The following is an 18,814-nucleotide window of genomic DNA, read 5'->3' on the forward strand; positions in this document are numbered from 1 at the left end:
AGGAGGTCCTACATATCCGGTAAGGGTGTTTATTACTTCTCCTGGTGTACTCCTCAAGGAGCGGCTTTCTCCTTTCATCCTGGTGACAGTGGATCTACCTCTCAACGCTAATTTCACCTTTTCATCAAAATTCTTTTGGACTCACATCACAGGGACTTTATTTTTATGTACTTATGTTTACATATTTAAAAGCACATAGTGGTTCATCAGGAACACTTAGTAGCGGATCATATGTTTATTGTTTATATTTTGCGATTTATTATCACTATATGTTGAACCCATTGGCGGTGTTGCACTATTTATTTTTTATTATTTAATTTTTTCATTCACATTTATTAGCGCAAATTTTCTTTCTTTATTTACATTCGTTCCACATGAATATTTAATGTTTGCAGGTGTCGCAGCTTTATTTTCATTAAAACAATTTTTTCACTTTAGCGCAGTACAGCCCCCCCTTGAGAATGTTCCAAGAAAAAAAATCATATTGAAAACCCCCAAAACATCATAAATCCCTGCTTCACAGTAGAAGCCTCCCTGCCACATCAGAAGTTCCCACATCACTTCAGAACCCCCCTTACATATCAGAGTTCCTCTCATACATCAGGGTCCATGCCAGAGCGCCCTCTTACATCAACCCTCCCTCTCCATAAAATGCAGATGCCAACTGATCTGATTCCCCAAATGCATTAAAGCAGTATTAAACTCAAAACCAAAATCTAATATATTGCAGCTTACCAATCATCAGATATGGTGGCTGCAACAGTTTTATTTTCTAATGCCGCGTACACACGACTGTTTTTAATGTCATGGAAAAAACAACGTTTTTCTCGATGTGATTCTTGTCAAGCCTGCCTTGCATACACACGATCGTGAAAAAAAAATGATTAAGCAAAGCGCGGTGACGTACAACACGTACGACGGCACTATAAAGGGGAAGTTCCATTCGGATGGCGCCACCCTTGGGGCTGCTTTTGCTGATTTTGTGTTACCACGTGTTAGTAAAAGTTTGGTGAGAGACGATTCGCCTTTTTCAGTCTTTGTGCTTTTCAGTCTGTTACAGTGTGACGAATGTGCTATCTCCATTACAAATGCTAGTTTTATCAGAACGAGCGCTCCCGTCTCATAACTTGCTTCTGAGCATGCGCGTTTTTTCCCCGTCGTTAAAGCCTACACACGACCGTTTTTCACAAAGTGAAAAACAACGACTTGAAAAAGGACGAGAAACATTAGAGCATGTTCTAAATTTGTAATGACCATTTTTTACGTCAAGAAAAATGCTCTGGAGACTACACAATCGTTTTTAATGACCAGTTAAAAAAATTGCATCTTTCTCGTCAAGAAAAACAGTCGTGTGTATGCGGGTTTAGGCGTTTTACCCTCTATTTTCACCTTGTAATCTGGCCAGTGATACACTTCCGGTATTAGAATGCCTCCACTCTGGATGAATGAGCACAAAAGCACCTTTAGACAGAAGCATTGTCAGTCTGAGGGGGAGGGGAATATTAAATATACTAGCAGATTTAAATCTACTAACACATTGAAACCAAACTCCAGCTAATATAAAGTAGTTATAGCTGTTTTTTTGTTCCTTTGGGGATAAAGGTTTTAAATGTATAAATAAAAGCTGATCATTGTAAACACCCCTATATCAGTGTTAAATGGTTTGTCTCATGTCTGTAACTGATACATCCTGCTGGAGAGCTTGTTCTTTTGGAAAACAGCAGACTTACTGGCTGGATCACCAGATGAAAATAGATGACGGAAAGACTAAAAAAGAAAAGGAATGCATCCATCACATCTAAATAATGTTCTTATTTGGGTTAAATACCACTTTAACCACTTCCCGACGGCCGTACGACTTTGTACGGCCGCAGGGTGGCTATAATTCTCTGAGTGGCCGTCTTTATATGGCCTCCGCTTCTCCTGGCCACTGGGGGGCGCGCAAGCTCGCCCGCCGCATCACTGAGATGCCGATGCTCGTGCCTGGCGGCCGCGATGTCCGCCAGGCACCCGCGATCGGCAGTTACAGAGACAAGGACGTGGATCTGTGTGTGTAAACACACAGATCCATGTCCTGTGAGGGAGAGGAGACCGATCTGTGTCCCTTGTACATAGGGACACAGATCGGTCACCTCCCCCAGTCAATCCCCCTCCACACACAGTTAGAACACTATGCAGGGTACACATTTAACCCCTCCCTCACCCCCTAGTGTTAACCCCTTCAATGCCAGTCACATTTATACAGTAATTAGTGCATATTTATAGCACTGATCGCAGTATAAATGTGAATGGTGCCAAAAATGTGTCAAAAGTGTCCGATGTGTCCGCCATAATGTCACAGTGCCAATAAAAATCGCAGATCGCCGCCATTACTAGTAAAAATATAAATAATGAAAAATAATAATTCTGTCCCCTATTTTGTAGACGGTATAACTTTTGCGCAAATCAGTCGCTTATTGCGATTTTTTTTTTTTACCAAACACATGTAGAATACATATCGGCCTAGACTGAGAAATTATTATTTATTTTTAAATTGGGCTGTTTATTATAGTTTTTTTGTTTATGCGCAAAAAATAAAAACCGCAGAGGTGATGAAATACCACTAAAATAAAGCTCTATTTGTGGGAAAAAAGGACGTAAATTTTATTTTGGAGCCACATCGCACGACCGCGCAATTGTCAGTTAAAGCGACGCAGTGCCGAAAGCTGAAATTTCACCTGGGCAGGAAGGGGGTATATGTGCCCAGTAAGCAAGTGGTTAAGGTATGGGGAGGGATTCATACTGCATCATTTTCAATGACTGCACAGGGTTAAGACTGCAGAAAAACACAATCGGGTAGGCGTCATTTTCTGGTAGAATACCAAAACTTAATTGGACATACTTTTTAAATCTATGTTGTATCCAAAAATAAAATGCAAACATAAATAACCTATTTTTTCACTTAACTGATAATGTCTTGCCTGCAATTTTGTTAATTTAAAGAAACATAATTTTGAAACGCAATGCATTTCATATTATAGGTTGACTAATACATTGTAAAATACACATCAATCACAGTAAAAGGTAAATTAAATATTCAACAACAGAGATCAAAGCCCAGCGATGACGAGAATGTGCATTACAACATATAAAATCAGTTTCACCCTTTGGTGGAAGGGGTCACTGTGTGTTGGCACATTGCTATCTGCCTTATCCACAGAAAGCCCTGGTAATCTCAAATTACATCAACATTGTTAGACTATTATAAAAATTCTGGTGAACCCCCCAAACAATTCTAATTTCCTACTTCCTTCAAAAAAGGCAAAACATATCCTAAATCAAAAATCGGATTAATATTTTAGCAGAAATGAAATTATGTAACCCTAAATAACCTCCTTTATTCTTTGGCGTTATCACTAATATGACCTTGAGTACTGCTATTTGAACTGTTTGTTTACTGCTTCTCAGAGAACATTGCCATTATGGAAAAAATAAATCATATGATCAAAATACTTTATTTCAATATCCAAGCAGTTAATAAAAGAGATGATGTGATTTATACAAATAATACACAACATACTGGTATTATTAGGAGAGGAACTTAGTTACATACTTTCGACTTCCTGTCAACTAATCCTTTGGAAGGACACTGATGACATGCTATGTGTGCTCTTCACAGCCTCTCTACAGCTTATCATGGCTGATGACTGATGATACCAAAGAAACAAACATGTACCATGTTAAAAAGTCGTTTTTAGGCTCCATGCACACTGGGCTTAAAAAAAAAGTCTGTTCTCTTGGCAGTAAAAAAAAAAGCTCATAAGGTGCATTTTTTGTACAATGTTTAGAGGAGTTTAGGAGAGTTTTAATTTTTTTCTGCCAGTAAGCTCCAATCAGAAATGCGAACCAGAAGTTTTTTTTTTTTTTTTACTGCCTCTAAACGTTAATAACGTTATTATTATTATTACTATTTAGGTACTTATATAGCTTCGTCAATTTACGCAGCACTTTACATATACAATGTACATTCACATCAGTCTGTACCCTCAAGGAGCTTACAATATAAGGTCCCTAACTCACATTCATATACTAGGGCCAATTTAGGCAGAAGCCAATTAACCTACCAGCATGTCTTTGGAGTGGTGTCGCACCAACGTCATTTGCTTAGACGTTAACGTAAATGGCGTCCAGCGCCATTCACGGATGTCTTACGCAAACGACGTTGATTTTTAAATTTCGACGCGGGAACGACGGCCATACTTAACATGGCTTAGGACAACTAGGGCTCAGCCCTAATTTTACGTGGCGTATCTCGACGGAAACGACGTACAGTTAGATCGACGGGCCAATCGGACGTTCGGGGATCGCCGTAAGTATTCATTTGCATATTCTACGCCGGCCGCAATGGCCTCGCCAGCTAGCGGCCGGCCTAGAATTGCATCCTTAAGATCCGACAGTGTAATTCAATTATACCTGTCAGATCTTAGGGCTAGCTATGCATAACTGATTCTATGAATCAGTCGCATAGTTAGGATGGCCTTAACACAGAGATACGACGGCGTATCAGGAGATACGCTGTCGTATCTCTTTTGTGAATCTGGCCCTTTGAAACAAACCCTCATTAGACTCTGTGGGCCAGATTCACATAGATTAGCGGATCTTTAGATCTGCGTAATCTATGTGATTTACGATCCGCCGGCACGCACTTTTGCGAGGCTAGTGCTGTATTCACAAAGCACTTACCTCAAAACTTGCATCGGCGGATCGTAACTCCCCCGGCGGAATTCAAATTCCGCGGCTAGGGGGAGTGTAGTATTTAAAGCAGGCGCGTCCCTGCGCCGATTTAAATGCGCATGCGCCGCCGGCTAAATTTTCCGGCGTGCATTGCTCACACTGACTTCGCTAGGACGTCAGTGGTTTCGGCGTGAGCGTAACTTGCGTTGGGAAGAATTCTGAATCGGCGTACGCAAACGACGTTAAAATTTAAAACTCGGCGCGGGAACGACGGCCATACTAAACATAGGATACGCCGCAGTTACCCCTGCTATAGCAGGGGTAACTATCCGCCGGAAAAAGCCGAACGCAAACGGCGTGAAAAAAAAGCGACGTGCGGGCGTTCGTTACTGAATCAGCGGGTCTCCTCATTTGCATATCCGACGCGTAAAAAACCGAGGCGACACCTAGCGGCTGGCGGGAGATTGCAGCCTAAGATCCGACGGTGTAAGTCACTTACACCAGTCGGATCTAAGGGAGATCTATGCGGAACTGATTCTTATGAATCAGTCGCATAGATCCGACTGTCGGATCTCAGAGATACGACGGCGTATCAGGAGATACGCCGTCGTATCTCTTTATGAATCTGGCCCAGTATCTCTCAGCATTGTGAAGAAATTAGCTTTCAAATGTCACAACACAGTCACTGTTTTTTATGTTAGAGCAGACCTTGGTAGGCTGCAAGCCCTCTAATGTTATCAAAGTGTTTGTAAGCTCCTGTAAACCAACTATAACCCGACTTAGAGAATGAAAAACGTTGCATTAAAAATTTAAAAGTCAGCAGCTACAAAAAGTGTAACTGCTGACTTTTAATAAACAGACACTCACCTGTCCCACGGTCCAGCGCACTGCACATGTGCGATCTGCACCGCGCGTTTTGAATGGCCGGGCAATCTTCTATGACCTGTGATGTGTCCCAGAAGATTGCAGGGAGGGAGAGTGTAGAGGTGAACTTCTGCTCGGCACCGTAGTGCCAGGAGAGGAAGTGGGAGCTGGGTACCTGTGAAAACTAGGTACCCACCCCCCCCCCACCCCAAAAAAAATGACATGCCAAATGTCGCATGTCAGAGGGTAACCAGTACTTAACGCGGAAGTTCAACTTTTAAAAGCCGATCTTCACTGCATCTGAGAACCACAGACCAAACACACTATTTAATTCATTTATTCAAAGCAAATTTCCCCATCCCCTTGTCGCTATGCCCTATTTTATTGAGAAATTACTTTGAAAAACACCCCCCTAGCATTTCTGGCCGTGGCCATCATGAATAGGGGGAGATGATTCAGGTAATGATAGGGAAAGGCTGCTGATTCTGCTGCTTAGGGACAGTGTTAGTGAGGTTTGATCCTGCTTCATACATCTAAACAAGCATTCTTTATTCATTGAACTCTGCTCTAGTTATGACAGGGACAGGCTGCTGAATGATTCTTAGGGACAGTGTGAGCGAGGTTTGATCCTGCTTCAGAAATCTAACCAAGCATTCTTTATTCATTGAACTCTGCTCTAGTTATGACAGGGAGAGGCTGCTGAATGATTCTTAGGGACCTCCCTGGCGGTAATCCCGAGTCTGGCTCCGTGTGGAATTTCAGTACTAATAGCGGTAACCCCGAGCCAGACTCGGGATTGCATCGCAGTATCCAGGCAGGGAGTTACTTACCTTGTCCCCTGGATCCTGCGATGTCTCCCCGCTGTGTGAGCGAGTTGTCTCCTTGCTCGATTCACACAGTGCCCGGAGTGCCGCCGAGCTCTGTTCCCTGCGACGTTACGACGCACAGGGGGCGGAGATCGGCGCCAAATTAAAAAAAGTAAAAACACAGTACACATACAGTATACTGTAATCTTACAGATTACAGTACTGTATAAAATAATTACACACACCCTTTGTCCCTAGTGGTCTGTCCAGTGTTCTGCATGTACTTTTATATTATAAATACAGTAGAATCACTTGCAGAATTGAGCGATAGCGATTTGTGGGGAAATTCGTCATCAAACACGGAAAGTAATGACAGCGACAATTCTGCAACTGAGCAAATTTCAGTGTTTTTGATTTGATTGCATTATTGAATAATTTTTATTATTATTATATTATTATTTTTATAATTATTTATAGTTATTTATTATATTATAATTTATGATTTTGTGTTTCAAACTTTATCATACCCGAGATGTCTACTAGACTCTTGTTTGGACAGCTTTAAGTGAGTTATTCCTAAGAATCACAGGCCTACAATATAAAACGCCAAATTTCCATGCAAAATAATGGTACCGCTTTCAGCACCAAAAGTCTGAATGAATCATACCGCCAGGGAGGTTAAAGCATTTCTTCACACCTGCGTAACACTTTTGCACAGTACTGTGTGTGTGTGTATATATACACTATAGGGATGAGCCGAACACCCCCCTGTTCGGTTCGCACCAGAACTTGCGAACACACCAAATGTTCGTGTGAACTTTAGAACCCTGTTAAAGTCTATGGGACTCGAACATTTGAAATCTAAAGTGCTAATTTTAAAGGCTAATATGCAAGTTATTGACCTAAAAAGTGTTTGGGGACCTGGGTCCTGTCCCAGGGGACATGTATCAATGCAAAAAAAAGTTTTAAAAACGGCCGTTTTTTCGGGAGCAGTGAATTTAATAATGCTAAAAGTGAAACAATAAAAGTAAAATATTACTTTACATTTCGTACCTAGGGGGGGTGTAAAGTTAGCATGTGAAATAGCACATGTTTCCCGTACTTAGAACTGTCTCTGCACAAAGTCTAATTTCTGAAAGGAAAAAAAGTATTTTAAAACCGGGCTTGCGGCTATAATGAATTGTCGGCTCTGGCAATTCAGAGAGAATTCATTCATAAAAAAAAAAAAATAGCGTGGGCGTCCCCCCAAATTCCATTACCAGGCCCTTCAGGTCTGGAATGGATATTAAGGGGAACCCCGCCGTCAATTTAAAAAAAAATGACGTGGGGTTCCCCCCAAATATCCATTCCAGACCCTTCAGGTCTGGTGTGGATTTTAAGGGGAACTCCACCCCAAATTTAAAAAAAAAATGACGTGGAGTTCCCCCAACAATTCACACCAGACCCCTTATCCGAGCACTTTAACCTGGCCGGCCACAGAAAAGAGGGGGGACAGAGTGCGGCCCCCCCTCTCCTGAACCGTACCAGGCCACATGCCCTCAACATGGGGAGGATGTCCCCATGTTGATGGTGACAAGGGCCTCATCCCCACAACCATTGCCCGGTGGTTGTGGGGGTCTGCGGGCGGGGGGCTTATCAGAATCTGGAAGACCCCTTTAACAAAGGGGACCCCAGATCCTGCCCCCCCTATGTGAATTGGTAATGGGGTACATTGTACCCCTACCATTTCACGAAGGAAGTGTAAAAAGTTGGAAAAAACACACACCGTAGAAAAAAGTCCTTTATTAATTAGAAAAAAAATCCAGCGGTGATAATCTACTCTCGGTCCCAGCTTCCTGCTCCAACATTGTCTGTATCCAGCGACGGGTGCGGGTGATCTCCGGTCCAGCGATGAGAAGATCCATCCATCCAGAGCGCAGCATCGCCGACCTCCTCTCACCGCTGGACACAGCCCAGCGAATGATGCGGCTGAAGCTGTGACATTTCTTATATAGGGGAGGCGGGGCCACCTGTCACGTGACCCTCTGAAGGGAAGACTGGGAAGGGGGAAGACTGGGCTTACCCAGTGACGTAGCAGAGGGTGCGTCAGAGGGGGCAGGGTCACGTGACGGGTGGCCCCGCCTCCCCTATATAAGAAATGTCAAAGCTACATCGTGTCATTCGCTGGGCTGTGTCCAGCGGTGAGAGGAGGTTCGGCGATGCTGCTCTCTGGATGGATGGATCTTCTCATCGCAGGACCGGAGATCACCCGCACCCGTCGCTGGATACAGACAACATTGGAGCAGGAAGCCGGGATCTAGAGTGGATTATCACCGTTGGATTTTTTTTTATTAATAAAGGACTTTTTTCTACGGTGTGTGTGTTTTTTCCAACTATTTACACTTCCTTCGTGACGTCCTCCCCATGTTGAGGTCATGTGGCCTGGTACGGTTCAGGAGGGGGGCCGCACTCTGTCCCCCCCTCTTTTCTGCGGCCGGCCAGGTTAACGTGCTCGGATAAGGGGTCTGGTGTGAATTGTTGGGGGAACTCCACGCCATTTTTTTTTTTAATTTGGTATGGAGTTCCCCTAAAATCCACACCAGACCTGAAGGGTCTGGAATGGATATTTGGGGGGAACCCCACGTCATTTTTTTTTAAATTGACGGCGGGGTTCCCCTAATATCCATTCCAGACCTGAAGGGCCTGGTAATGGAATTTGGGGGGACCCCCACGCTATTTTTTTATGAATGAATTCGCTCTGAATTGCCAGAGCCGACAATTCATTATAGCCGCAAGTCCGGTTTTAAAAGACTTTTTTTCTTTTCAGAAATGACACTTAGTGCAGGGACAGTTCTATGTACGGGAAACATGCACTATTTCACATGCTAACTTTACAACCCCCCTAGGTACGAAATGTAAAGTAATATTTCATTTTTATTGTTTCACTTTTAGCATTATTAAATTCACTGCTCCCGAAAAAAACGTCCGTTTTTAAAACTTTTTTTTGCATTGATACCTGTCCCCTGGGACAGGACCCAGGTCCCCAAACACTTTTTAGGACAATTAATTGCATATTAGCCTTTAAAATTAGCACTTTAGATTTCTCCCATAGACTTTAACAGGGTGTTCCACGGCTTTTCGAATTTGCCGCGAACACCCCTAATTGTTCGTTGTTCCCCAAACAGGCGAACAGGCAATGTTCGAGTCGAACATGAGTTCGACTCAAAGCTCATCCCTAATACACTATATGCCAGTCTTAGACCATAGGGTTCAATATTGAGTTGGCCCACCCTTTTTAGCTATAACAGCTTCAACTCTTCTGGGAAGGCTGTCCACAAGGTTTAGGAGTGTGTCTATGGGAATGATTGACCATTCTTCCAGAGGCGCATTTGTGAGGTCAGACACTGATGTGGACTAGAAGGCCCGGCTCGCAGGCTCCGCTCTAATTCAACGCAAAGGGGTTGAGGTCAAGACTCTGTGCAGGTCAATCAAGTTCATCCACCCCAAACTCACTCATCCATGTCTTTATGGACCTTGTTTGTGCACTGGTACACAGTCAAGTTGGAACAGGGAGGGGGCCACCCCTAAACTGTTGCTAGAAAGTTGGGAGCATGAAATTGTCCAAAATATCTTGGTATGCTGACACCCAAGAGTTCCCTTCACTGGAACTAAGGGGCCAAGCCCAACCCCTAAAAACAACCCCACAACATAATCCCCCCTCTACCAAATGATTTGAACCAGTGCACGAAGCAAGGTCCATAAAGACATGGATGAGACAGTTTGGGGTGGAGGAACTTGACTGTCCTGACCTCAGCCCAATAAAACACCTTTGGGATGAACTAGACTGTGAGCCAGGCCTTCTTGTCCACATCAGTGCCTGACCTCACAAATGCACTTCTGGAAGAATGGTCAAACATTCCCATAGATGCACTCCTAAACCTTGTAGACAGCCCTCCCAGAAGAGTTGAAGCTGTTATAGCTGCAAATATAGTATTTATTTATTTTTTTCTTTCCTTTTATATACCACATTGGATATCTGGGACTATCACAGTTAAAGGGATGTTTTTGTACTCAATATTGATTGCTATTTGGTTTCCCTTTTTTTTATTTTTATTTTGTTATTTAAAGAGAAAGTTCACTCCCTCCAGATATTTTTTTAAGCCCCTTTTATCTGTTTTGCAGTGCCATCCTGGTTATTAATAATGCTGCTGCTTACCTGCAGGAACTGAGCTCGTACATGGGCCTCCACTAGATGGCTCTTGCGCAGATTAGCCACTCTCCACATGAGACACAGTTTTCCATCTCTTTGGGCAATCACTGCATTTTTTGTGAACACAAGAGTTTCATTTCTCTTTTTTGGTTTGGCAATTTTTGCCATGATGGCTCCAATAATGAAGGCATCAATAATGCAGCCCACAATGCACTGCAGCACCACAGTCAACACCGCCAACGGGCACTCTTCTGTCACACTTCTGAATCCATATCCAATGGAAGTTTGTGTTTCCAAGGAGAACAAGAAGGCGGCCATGAAGCTGGTGACTTGTAAGAAACAGGGAGGAAGTGGGATCTCTTCTGAGCCAGGCTCAGGTGGTGGTGCCAAGTCCCCATGCAATGAGGCAATAAGCCAGAAAGTGAAACCAAAAATAAGCCAGGAAACCACAAAAGTAAAGGAAAATATAAGAAACATCCACCTCCAACGTATGTCTACACATGTTGTAAAAAGGTCAGTCAGGTAGCGTTGGCTCTTTTCACTGAGGTTAATAAATTCTACATTGCAGTGACCGTCTTTTTGTACAAAGCGGGTACGCTGACGAATAGGCTTTGTGTGTACCTTCCCATTGCGATAGGCAGTTGGCTTTATACCCTGTGTCAGCTCTGATTCCTCTTCCTCTCTGAGTGGGTCTGGAATATCTGTGCTAAAGCGACGGATGGCACGCGCCACCCCCATGGCCAGGGCACCACGGGGAAGGATGGTGGTGCTACCCATCCTAAGTTTTGGAGACAGCAGGTTTGGTGAGAAATTCAGGTTCTCAAAAGCTTTAAAGGCACAAAAAGTTCATGATGCAAAGCTTTCAACCAGTCCTAAAACAAAAGAAACAGTAGTTAATGTTTGTGGAGGATATAAAGTTGCATTTATTTTGAAGGCAAACTAAGCACATACCTAAAGTGTTTGTGTTTGTGTGGCAGTGTGAAAACAATTTGGTGTTAATGATACACCCACCCATGTATTGCGCAGATATGTATTCAGATATACCGTAAGCAACCTTCGTGGCCAGCATCCCCATTGCTATTTTGTTTTCTGGAAACAACTGCATACTGTCCAAATACATTTAGCCCAACCAGTAGAGATTTCCTCCAAGACCTTTCAGCCAGAGGAGTCAGATGAGATCTAAATGCCCCCCTGAGAAAGATTAATTGCAAGTTAAATGTAGCAAATCTCAGTTAAGGCAAAGTACCCAAATGTCCACATATTATTCTTCACAAATGCAAATAGAGCAACCTACTTGCAACTTCCGAACCTTTGTAAAGTAATGATAAAATAGTTTTTTTTTTTTTATTATTTGTCAAATCCTTTTTCTATGAGTACATTATGGGACACAGGATAGCATTCTGAAACACTGGGTTATACTGCCACATTCAGGAGAATTTAACAGTAGCCAACAAAGATTTAAAGACAGCCCAGTATAACCCCTCCTGCTATCAAGCAATGATAGCAGCAGATCATAAGAAGAAGGAAAGGGACCTGTTTCTCTCTAACAAAAGACACAAATTGTATTTCCTTTACAGGACACAGGATAGTATTCAGACACACTGTAACCTCCAAAAGCAGTCTAACTGAGAAGTGGGCAGCAGAAAATTTGGACAAGCATCCACCCTGGTAAAATGTAACAAACATACAATCAGTTGGCAGCCTAGTGAAGTGCACTACACATTGAAAGGGGAAAACTGGTCTTTGAGGTCATAAACCTGAATGAAGTGAGCTGTCATATCCACCTAGCTATAATGAAATGAGAAGTAAGCTATCCCCTATGGGGATAAACAGAGAGATTTGGGCTGTCAAAGATAACCTGAAGCTGGGAGATAGCCTCAAACAGCACGTACCACATCCTGACACTGATGGGAAATCTACTTAGGATGTTTAGCAGCAGGACAGAGTGATGGTAGAACAATGTCCTGGTTAAAGTAAAAGGAAGAAATCACTGTGAGAAGAAAAGAGGTCCCGGGCCTCAAAACAACCTTGTGTTTGTGGAGCAAAAGAAGGCTGCCAACTTGCCTTGCAGAAGCTATGACCACGAGAAAGGCAACCTTGCAAGTTAGCATAGACAGGAGAATATTCTTACTTGCTTCAACGGATGGTCTTTGAAGTTCTGACGGAACCAAGTTGAGACCCCACTAATTCGTTGGGAGCACACAGGAGGAACAGTGTGGGTAATGCCGTAGAAACGACAGGAGTTGTCCCATGGAGAACTTCCTGAGATTAAATTTTCTTGTCACACACCAAGAGAAATATCCTTTTCAAGTGTAAGGTATACTACGTCAGAAGTCAATTTCTGAGCTTTCAAGAGCATAGAGAGGACAGAATCTGATATGACCATGTACCTCAGGACCTGGGCTTAAACAGTCAAGCAGTTAAAGCCAACAACTTAGAAACAGGGTGGCAAACTGGTCCATGGGACAGAAGATCCAGACAATCGGAGAGAACCCATGGAAAGTCTGTCAGCAGTCTGATGGGTCTCATTACCACATCCTCGTTGGCCAACGCCAAGCTGTGGGAATCACCAAAATGCGCCTATCTTGATCCTGCAGAGTTTGCGAGGAAGGAGTTTCAGAGGAGGAAAGACATAAATCAGGTTGAACTAATCTTACTGAGTCACCAGAGCATCCACTGTGAAGGCTAGAGAATCCCTGGATTTGGAGGCAAACCTGCTGGGTTTTTGTTGTATCTGGGAGCCAGGAGGTCCAAGTCTGGGTCCCCAACCTGCGACAAAGTTCTTGGAACACCTCAAGAGGAAGATTCCATGCATCAGAGTCCAGGTACTGACAAAATGAAGTTTCATCTGCCAGTTTTCCACGCCTGGGATGTCCATAGCCGGGTGGCTGGAAGGGCTGGAAGTAAAATTCTGCCAAAGAAAAAATGAGATCCAAATCAGATCAAAGCCATAATCAGACCTGCTTCTATTTAACCTATGAAAGTTCTGGTGCCCCCCTGATGGCCGTGGTATTTTCTGACTGAATCCTGCTTTGATTGCCTCACAGATGAGAGGTTCAGCATCGAAGGGATAACCAAATCACCCCAAGTTTCAGAATATTGTTTGGCAGACAAGCTTTTTCTTGTGACCACGTCACTTGTACTGAGAGGATTTCTCAGCCTATGATCAGTCATGATAGGTGTGGGTAAACTCCCCATGGGATGCTCACAATAACACTGAAAATCAGGAAGGGTTAATGCCACCTTTTACTATCACTGAAGGCAGCAGGGAGCCCAGAATAAAATGTCTCAATAAACTGTGGTGCAGGTGAGAATAAGGCAGGAAATGCTGAGCCAGGTTTTCGCACAGGTCTGAAATTAAAACACACTTGCACTTGGCTTGGGCAAAATCTTATACTTTTTTACTTTAGACATCAAGGTGGTCTATGAATGCAACTTCAGTTGTGTAGATGTGACAAATATCTGCACATTTAGAATGAAAATCGCTATATTTTTTCGAATATGGCCTCGTGTTTGTAATGTAATGTATTTGTGTTCCACACATACCTCAATCAGGAAAAAAATGCAATATGGCCACTCAGTGGTGCTGATGCCATAGGAACTGTATATATTAGAGAAAATACAGCGATTTCCATTCTAAATGTGTTTATGTTCATCACATTGCATACTAATGTGTTATACATAGACCCCCTAGTGTATATCGGTATTTCAGATCAGTTAACATCAGTTTGATATCAGTTTATGCTTTGCTTATTCCTGCATACATTTGAATACATAGTAAATACATGGTATGTGATACTAATGATGAAAAACTGCATCCTCAGTAAAGATGAAATTATAATGACGTCACCACCAACCTGATGCACATCGCCCAATTAGCTTTCTCAAAGGCAACACGCAATTATCTCTCTAGCACCGAGCCCTAGGTGCGGACCTCTGTTCATTTTACAATACACAGAACCAGTGGGTCGTGCCCAACAAAGCCTTTCAAAATGAGCTCTTTAGCTCCGAGCCCCCTGGGTGTGGACCACTGTTTCTTTTATAATGCACCGAATCAGAGGGTCGGACCCAACAAAGCCTTTCAAAATTAGCTCTCTAGCTCCGACCCCCCTGGGTGTGGACCACTGTTCCTTTTATAATGCACAGAACCAGGGGGTCGGACCCAACAAAGCCTTTCAAAATTAGCTCTCTAGCTCCGACCCCCCTGGGTGTGGACCACTGTTCCTTTTATAATGCACAAAACCAGGGGGCCGGACCCAACAAAACCCACCAAAACGAAAGAAAATATTTTTCAGAGCAGCAACCACAAAAAGTACAATCACCACACTAATAAAAACCATATACCTAGAATGATAAGTGAAGCACTCTGCAATGAAATACTCTCCCTAAATTATACAAGATCTCTATAATTTATTCCTCTCCCTAAAACCATTTAAACATTTTAAAAATACTCACATGGCAGAAAGAGTAAAAGGACTTTTTCACTATGCAAAAAAAATCAGCAAAATGGCATCCTAGCTCCATCCTATGTAATGATGTTACTGCCCAACTGACGTATATCGCCTAATTGGCTTTCTAAAAGGCTGAGCAATGCATCTCTCAAGCCCCAAGCCCCCTGGGTGCAGACCCACTGGTTCTGTGTACTTTAAAAGGAACAGGGGTCCGCACTGAGCTCAGCCTTTGAGAAAGCTGATTGGGCGATACCCGTATGCTGAGCGGTGATGTCATTACATAGGGTGGAGCTAGGATGCCATCTTGCTGAGGTTTTTAGTATAGTGAAGAAGTCCTTTCAGCCATGTGAGTGTATTTTTGCAATTTTTTTTATAAAATAGCGGTTTGCCGTCTGCGCTATCTTTCCGTTTCTTTTCTATGACATTTATATTGCAGAGACTTATGGCCATTATAAAGAGTGTTCCTGGGTGAAAGTTGTGATACATCTTCATACTAAAAAGCCAGTTGTACCTCCTGTTCTTAGTGGAGTCCATCAAAGCAGGTGAGATAACAACCAGAGAGGAGCTTTGGTAGTAGGGACATCAGTCCTATTTTCATTGGGAGACAAAGTGTGAATTCATTATGCACATGGAAGAAATTTGTTGCACTTTCTGAAGATTGCTGTCACATGAAGATTTGATGGTGTATGGGACTGTTTAATTGTTTTGGACAATTTGCTATTTTTTTTTCTTTGGGATATATATTTTAAGGACTATATCTGCTACATTATACTGTTTCACATTGTTTATTTGGTTTCTGACGTCTTTGCTATATTACACATATAAGATACATATTGTTTTGTTTAGATTGTAACTGCCGGTTCACACAGGGGCAACCCGACTTACAGCGCGACTTTGCAAGGCGACTTTAGCGCGACTTGGAGCAACTTGCAACACGACTTAAAGTTGCCTCAGGACAGGCGACTTTGGATGTGGCCAATCACAGAATAATCAGCTCTGTGGGAGGGAGGGGTTTGCCTGAGTAAACTATTTTCTTTTCCTGTAAAGTTGCTTCAGTTAAGGCAGTGATCCGACTTTGGAGGCAACTTCCATTGAAATTAATGGGTACAAGTTGCCTACAAGTTGCCTAGAAGTCCCCTTGAAGTAGTACAGGAACCTTTTCTGAAGGGAGCGACTTCATTAGTGTACATTAAGATGGCTCTCTTCAATTGAATTTCTCATGTCGCGCAACTTGGGGCGACTTTGGCGAAACAAGTTGGATCCCAAGTCGCTGTAGTGTGAACCGGCACTAACATTTAGGGAGAGGATTTAATTACAGAGCACTTCACTTCTCTCTCTAGACATATACAAATTGTGATATACTGGTCAGTATACATATCACTTCTTACATTGGTGGCATTGGGATATTGCCCCCCGATATTGGTGGTCAATTTAGGTAGGAAACCAATTTGCCACTGCTCAAGTAACCCCTAGCAACCTCAGGAGGAACCCTAGGGCTCTGAACCCTGGTTGAGAAAGGCTGTTATTGCATTTGTTATTTGAAGAGCTTATATAAAACAAAAGTAGCATAGGTTTTACCAGTCATTTTGTTGCATGATAGTTCTTCATGATTAGTGATGGTCTTGGCATGTCACCTGTATGGGATATACGGGAAGCTGTCACCTGTAGGGACCAATCATCTGCAGCCAGGGCTTTCCCTACCCCGCAGCGCCATGTATACAAACCCCAGCAACAGATGATTGGGCTATACAGGAAACCGCTTCCTGGTGGGCTCTAACATGTGGGTTTGGATCCTAGTCTGAACACGCCTGAACTCACTGATCATGAATCACATAACTGGGTGCATGGTGGGGATGTGTCCCTTCCTTACCTGTTTTGTGCTAAAGGTGTCCTTCTTTCTTATCTTGTTGGGAAGTAAGTAAACATGTCAGTTTAAAGATAGTTGGCATTATTAATTATGTGAAGGAAATGGTTATGTAACTGCTCAGTGTCCCTTGATCTATGTGGGTCAAGTCCTTCTCATGGCTCTGGCCCTCGTGACTGTTAGCAGACCTCTCTCTCACACACATACACTTATACTCTCTCTCCGCACAAGAGCTGCTTATGTTTCCATATAAAGCAGATGTGAAGCTTAGTGGCAGCAGACTCGGAATTTCATGACAATGTCATATCTAATCTCAGACAAGGTATCCAATTTGCATGTAAGGTCAATGATGCAGCAAGTAAAAAAATCTATGCTGTGTTTCCCTTATTGACAGCACTGACAGTCAGCAGTCTATCACATTCAGTGACATTCAGTGATGTAACATCAACATCTACAGATTTCCCCTTACATGTATTTAGAAAATAATCTATTGTCCAGCTTTGATAGCTACTGTTAAGCTGGTATGCCACAGTGTGAAAAACCCATATTGTTGTATTGTATACAGTTTATTTTTGATATCCACCTTTACTATACTTTCGTAAAATCAGCAGTTCAAAGTTTGATTGACACTGCCAATGCAGGGTTTTTGGCTTATTCAGCAATATAAATAATTAATTAACTCCAATATCCATTAGCAACCATTTAGAAATAACCACTGATTCCCCTAAAAGTGACTAAAATCTGATTGGTTGCTGTACCTTACTGTACTTCTCACAGTAGCAGTACTCCTTGCATGAAATAAAACCAATTTTGATGTTTCTTGGTCGACTTTTTTATTTATTTTTTGCTTTCAGCTAAGGCTCCATTCACACTTGTAAGACTCCAAAGTTGCTGACTTTGAAGTGCAACTTTGGTGCAACTTTCATGCAACTTTGGATGGGTGCAACTTGGATACAACTTTTGAGGCTTAGCATTGAAGTCTATGGCCCTCAAGTTGCATGAAAGTCATACCAAAGTAGTGCATGAACTACTTTGGAGTTGCTGCAGCTTTAAGTCAACTTTAAGTTGCACATATACACATAGGCCCAGATTCACAAAGCACTTACGCCGACGTATAACAAGATACGCCGACGTAAGTGCAAATGTGCGCCATCGTATCTGTGCGCCGGACCCACAAAATAAGATGCGCCTAAAAACAGGCTTCCTCCCGCCGACGTAACTTGCCTACGCCGGCGTAGGGTGGGAGCACATTTAGGCTGGACGCATGGTGGCGCTCCCATTGATTAGCCATTCAAATTTGCAAATGAGTGAAATACGGCGATTCACAAACATACGTGCGCCCGACAGGGTGCACGTAAGTTTTACGTCAGGCGTAAAGTTATTCCCCATAAAGGAGGTGCAACCCAGCAGCAGACATGCAAAGGTCTGCACCAGGGAACACAAGCCGGCGTATTTTACGTTGGACGTGTCTGGCTGGGCGTAGGTTACGTTCATGCCGTACGCAGTGATCCGGCGTAGTTTAGGCAGTTGTTCCGACGTGGTTGAGAGCATGCACAGGGGGATGCGTCCACATCTCGTGATACGTATCTTTCTGGCGCTCGGCCCATCATTTGCATGGGCTCACGCCTCATTTGCATGGCTAACGCCCACTTCCACCTACACGGCGTACACCTTCGAAACCCAGTGCAGCGTTGGGAGCACTGGCTTGGTGAATTCCATGCGTGCCTCTCTGTGCTGCGTTGGCGTAGCGTACATTGTTTGTGCTACGGCGGTGTAATGTGCGCCCGCTCTCTGTGAATCTGGGCCTCACTGGCCACTTTATTGGGAGGCGTAATGGATTTTCTTTCCCTGAAAAGCAGGGAATAAAATCTATCACTTCCCTTAGTAAAATCACCATGCACAGTACACACAAACCACTGGCTAGGCA

The 18,814-nt window shown here is 43.2% G+C and overlaps 1 protein-coding gene across 1 annotated transcript in view; it reads right to left on the reverse strand.

Annotated features, from left to right (window-relative positions):
* Positions 1-18,814, reverse strand: part of KCNJ14 (potassium inwardly rectifying channel subfamily J member 14) — a 62,998-nt gene that overhangs the window by 6,078 nt on the left and 38,106 nt on the right. The window contains exon 2 of the mRNA XM_040325694.1: positions 10,579-11,444. Coding sequence (XP_040181628.1) covers positions 10,579-11,349 — 771 coding nt within the window. The 5' untranslated portion in view covers positions 11,350-11,444. The remainder of the gene's footprint in view (positions 1-10,578; positions 11,445-18,814) is intronic.

This window comes from Rana temporaria, chromosome 10, assembly GCF_905171775.1.
Source record: "Rana temporaria chromosome 10, aRanTem1.1, whole genome shotgun sequence".
Classification (NCBI taxonomy): domain Eukaryota; kingdom Metazoa; phylum Chordata; class Amphibia; order Anura; family Ranidae; genus Rana; species Rana temporaria.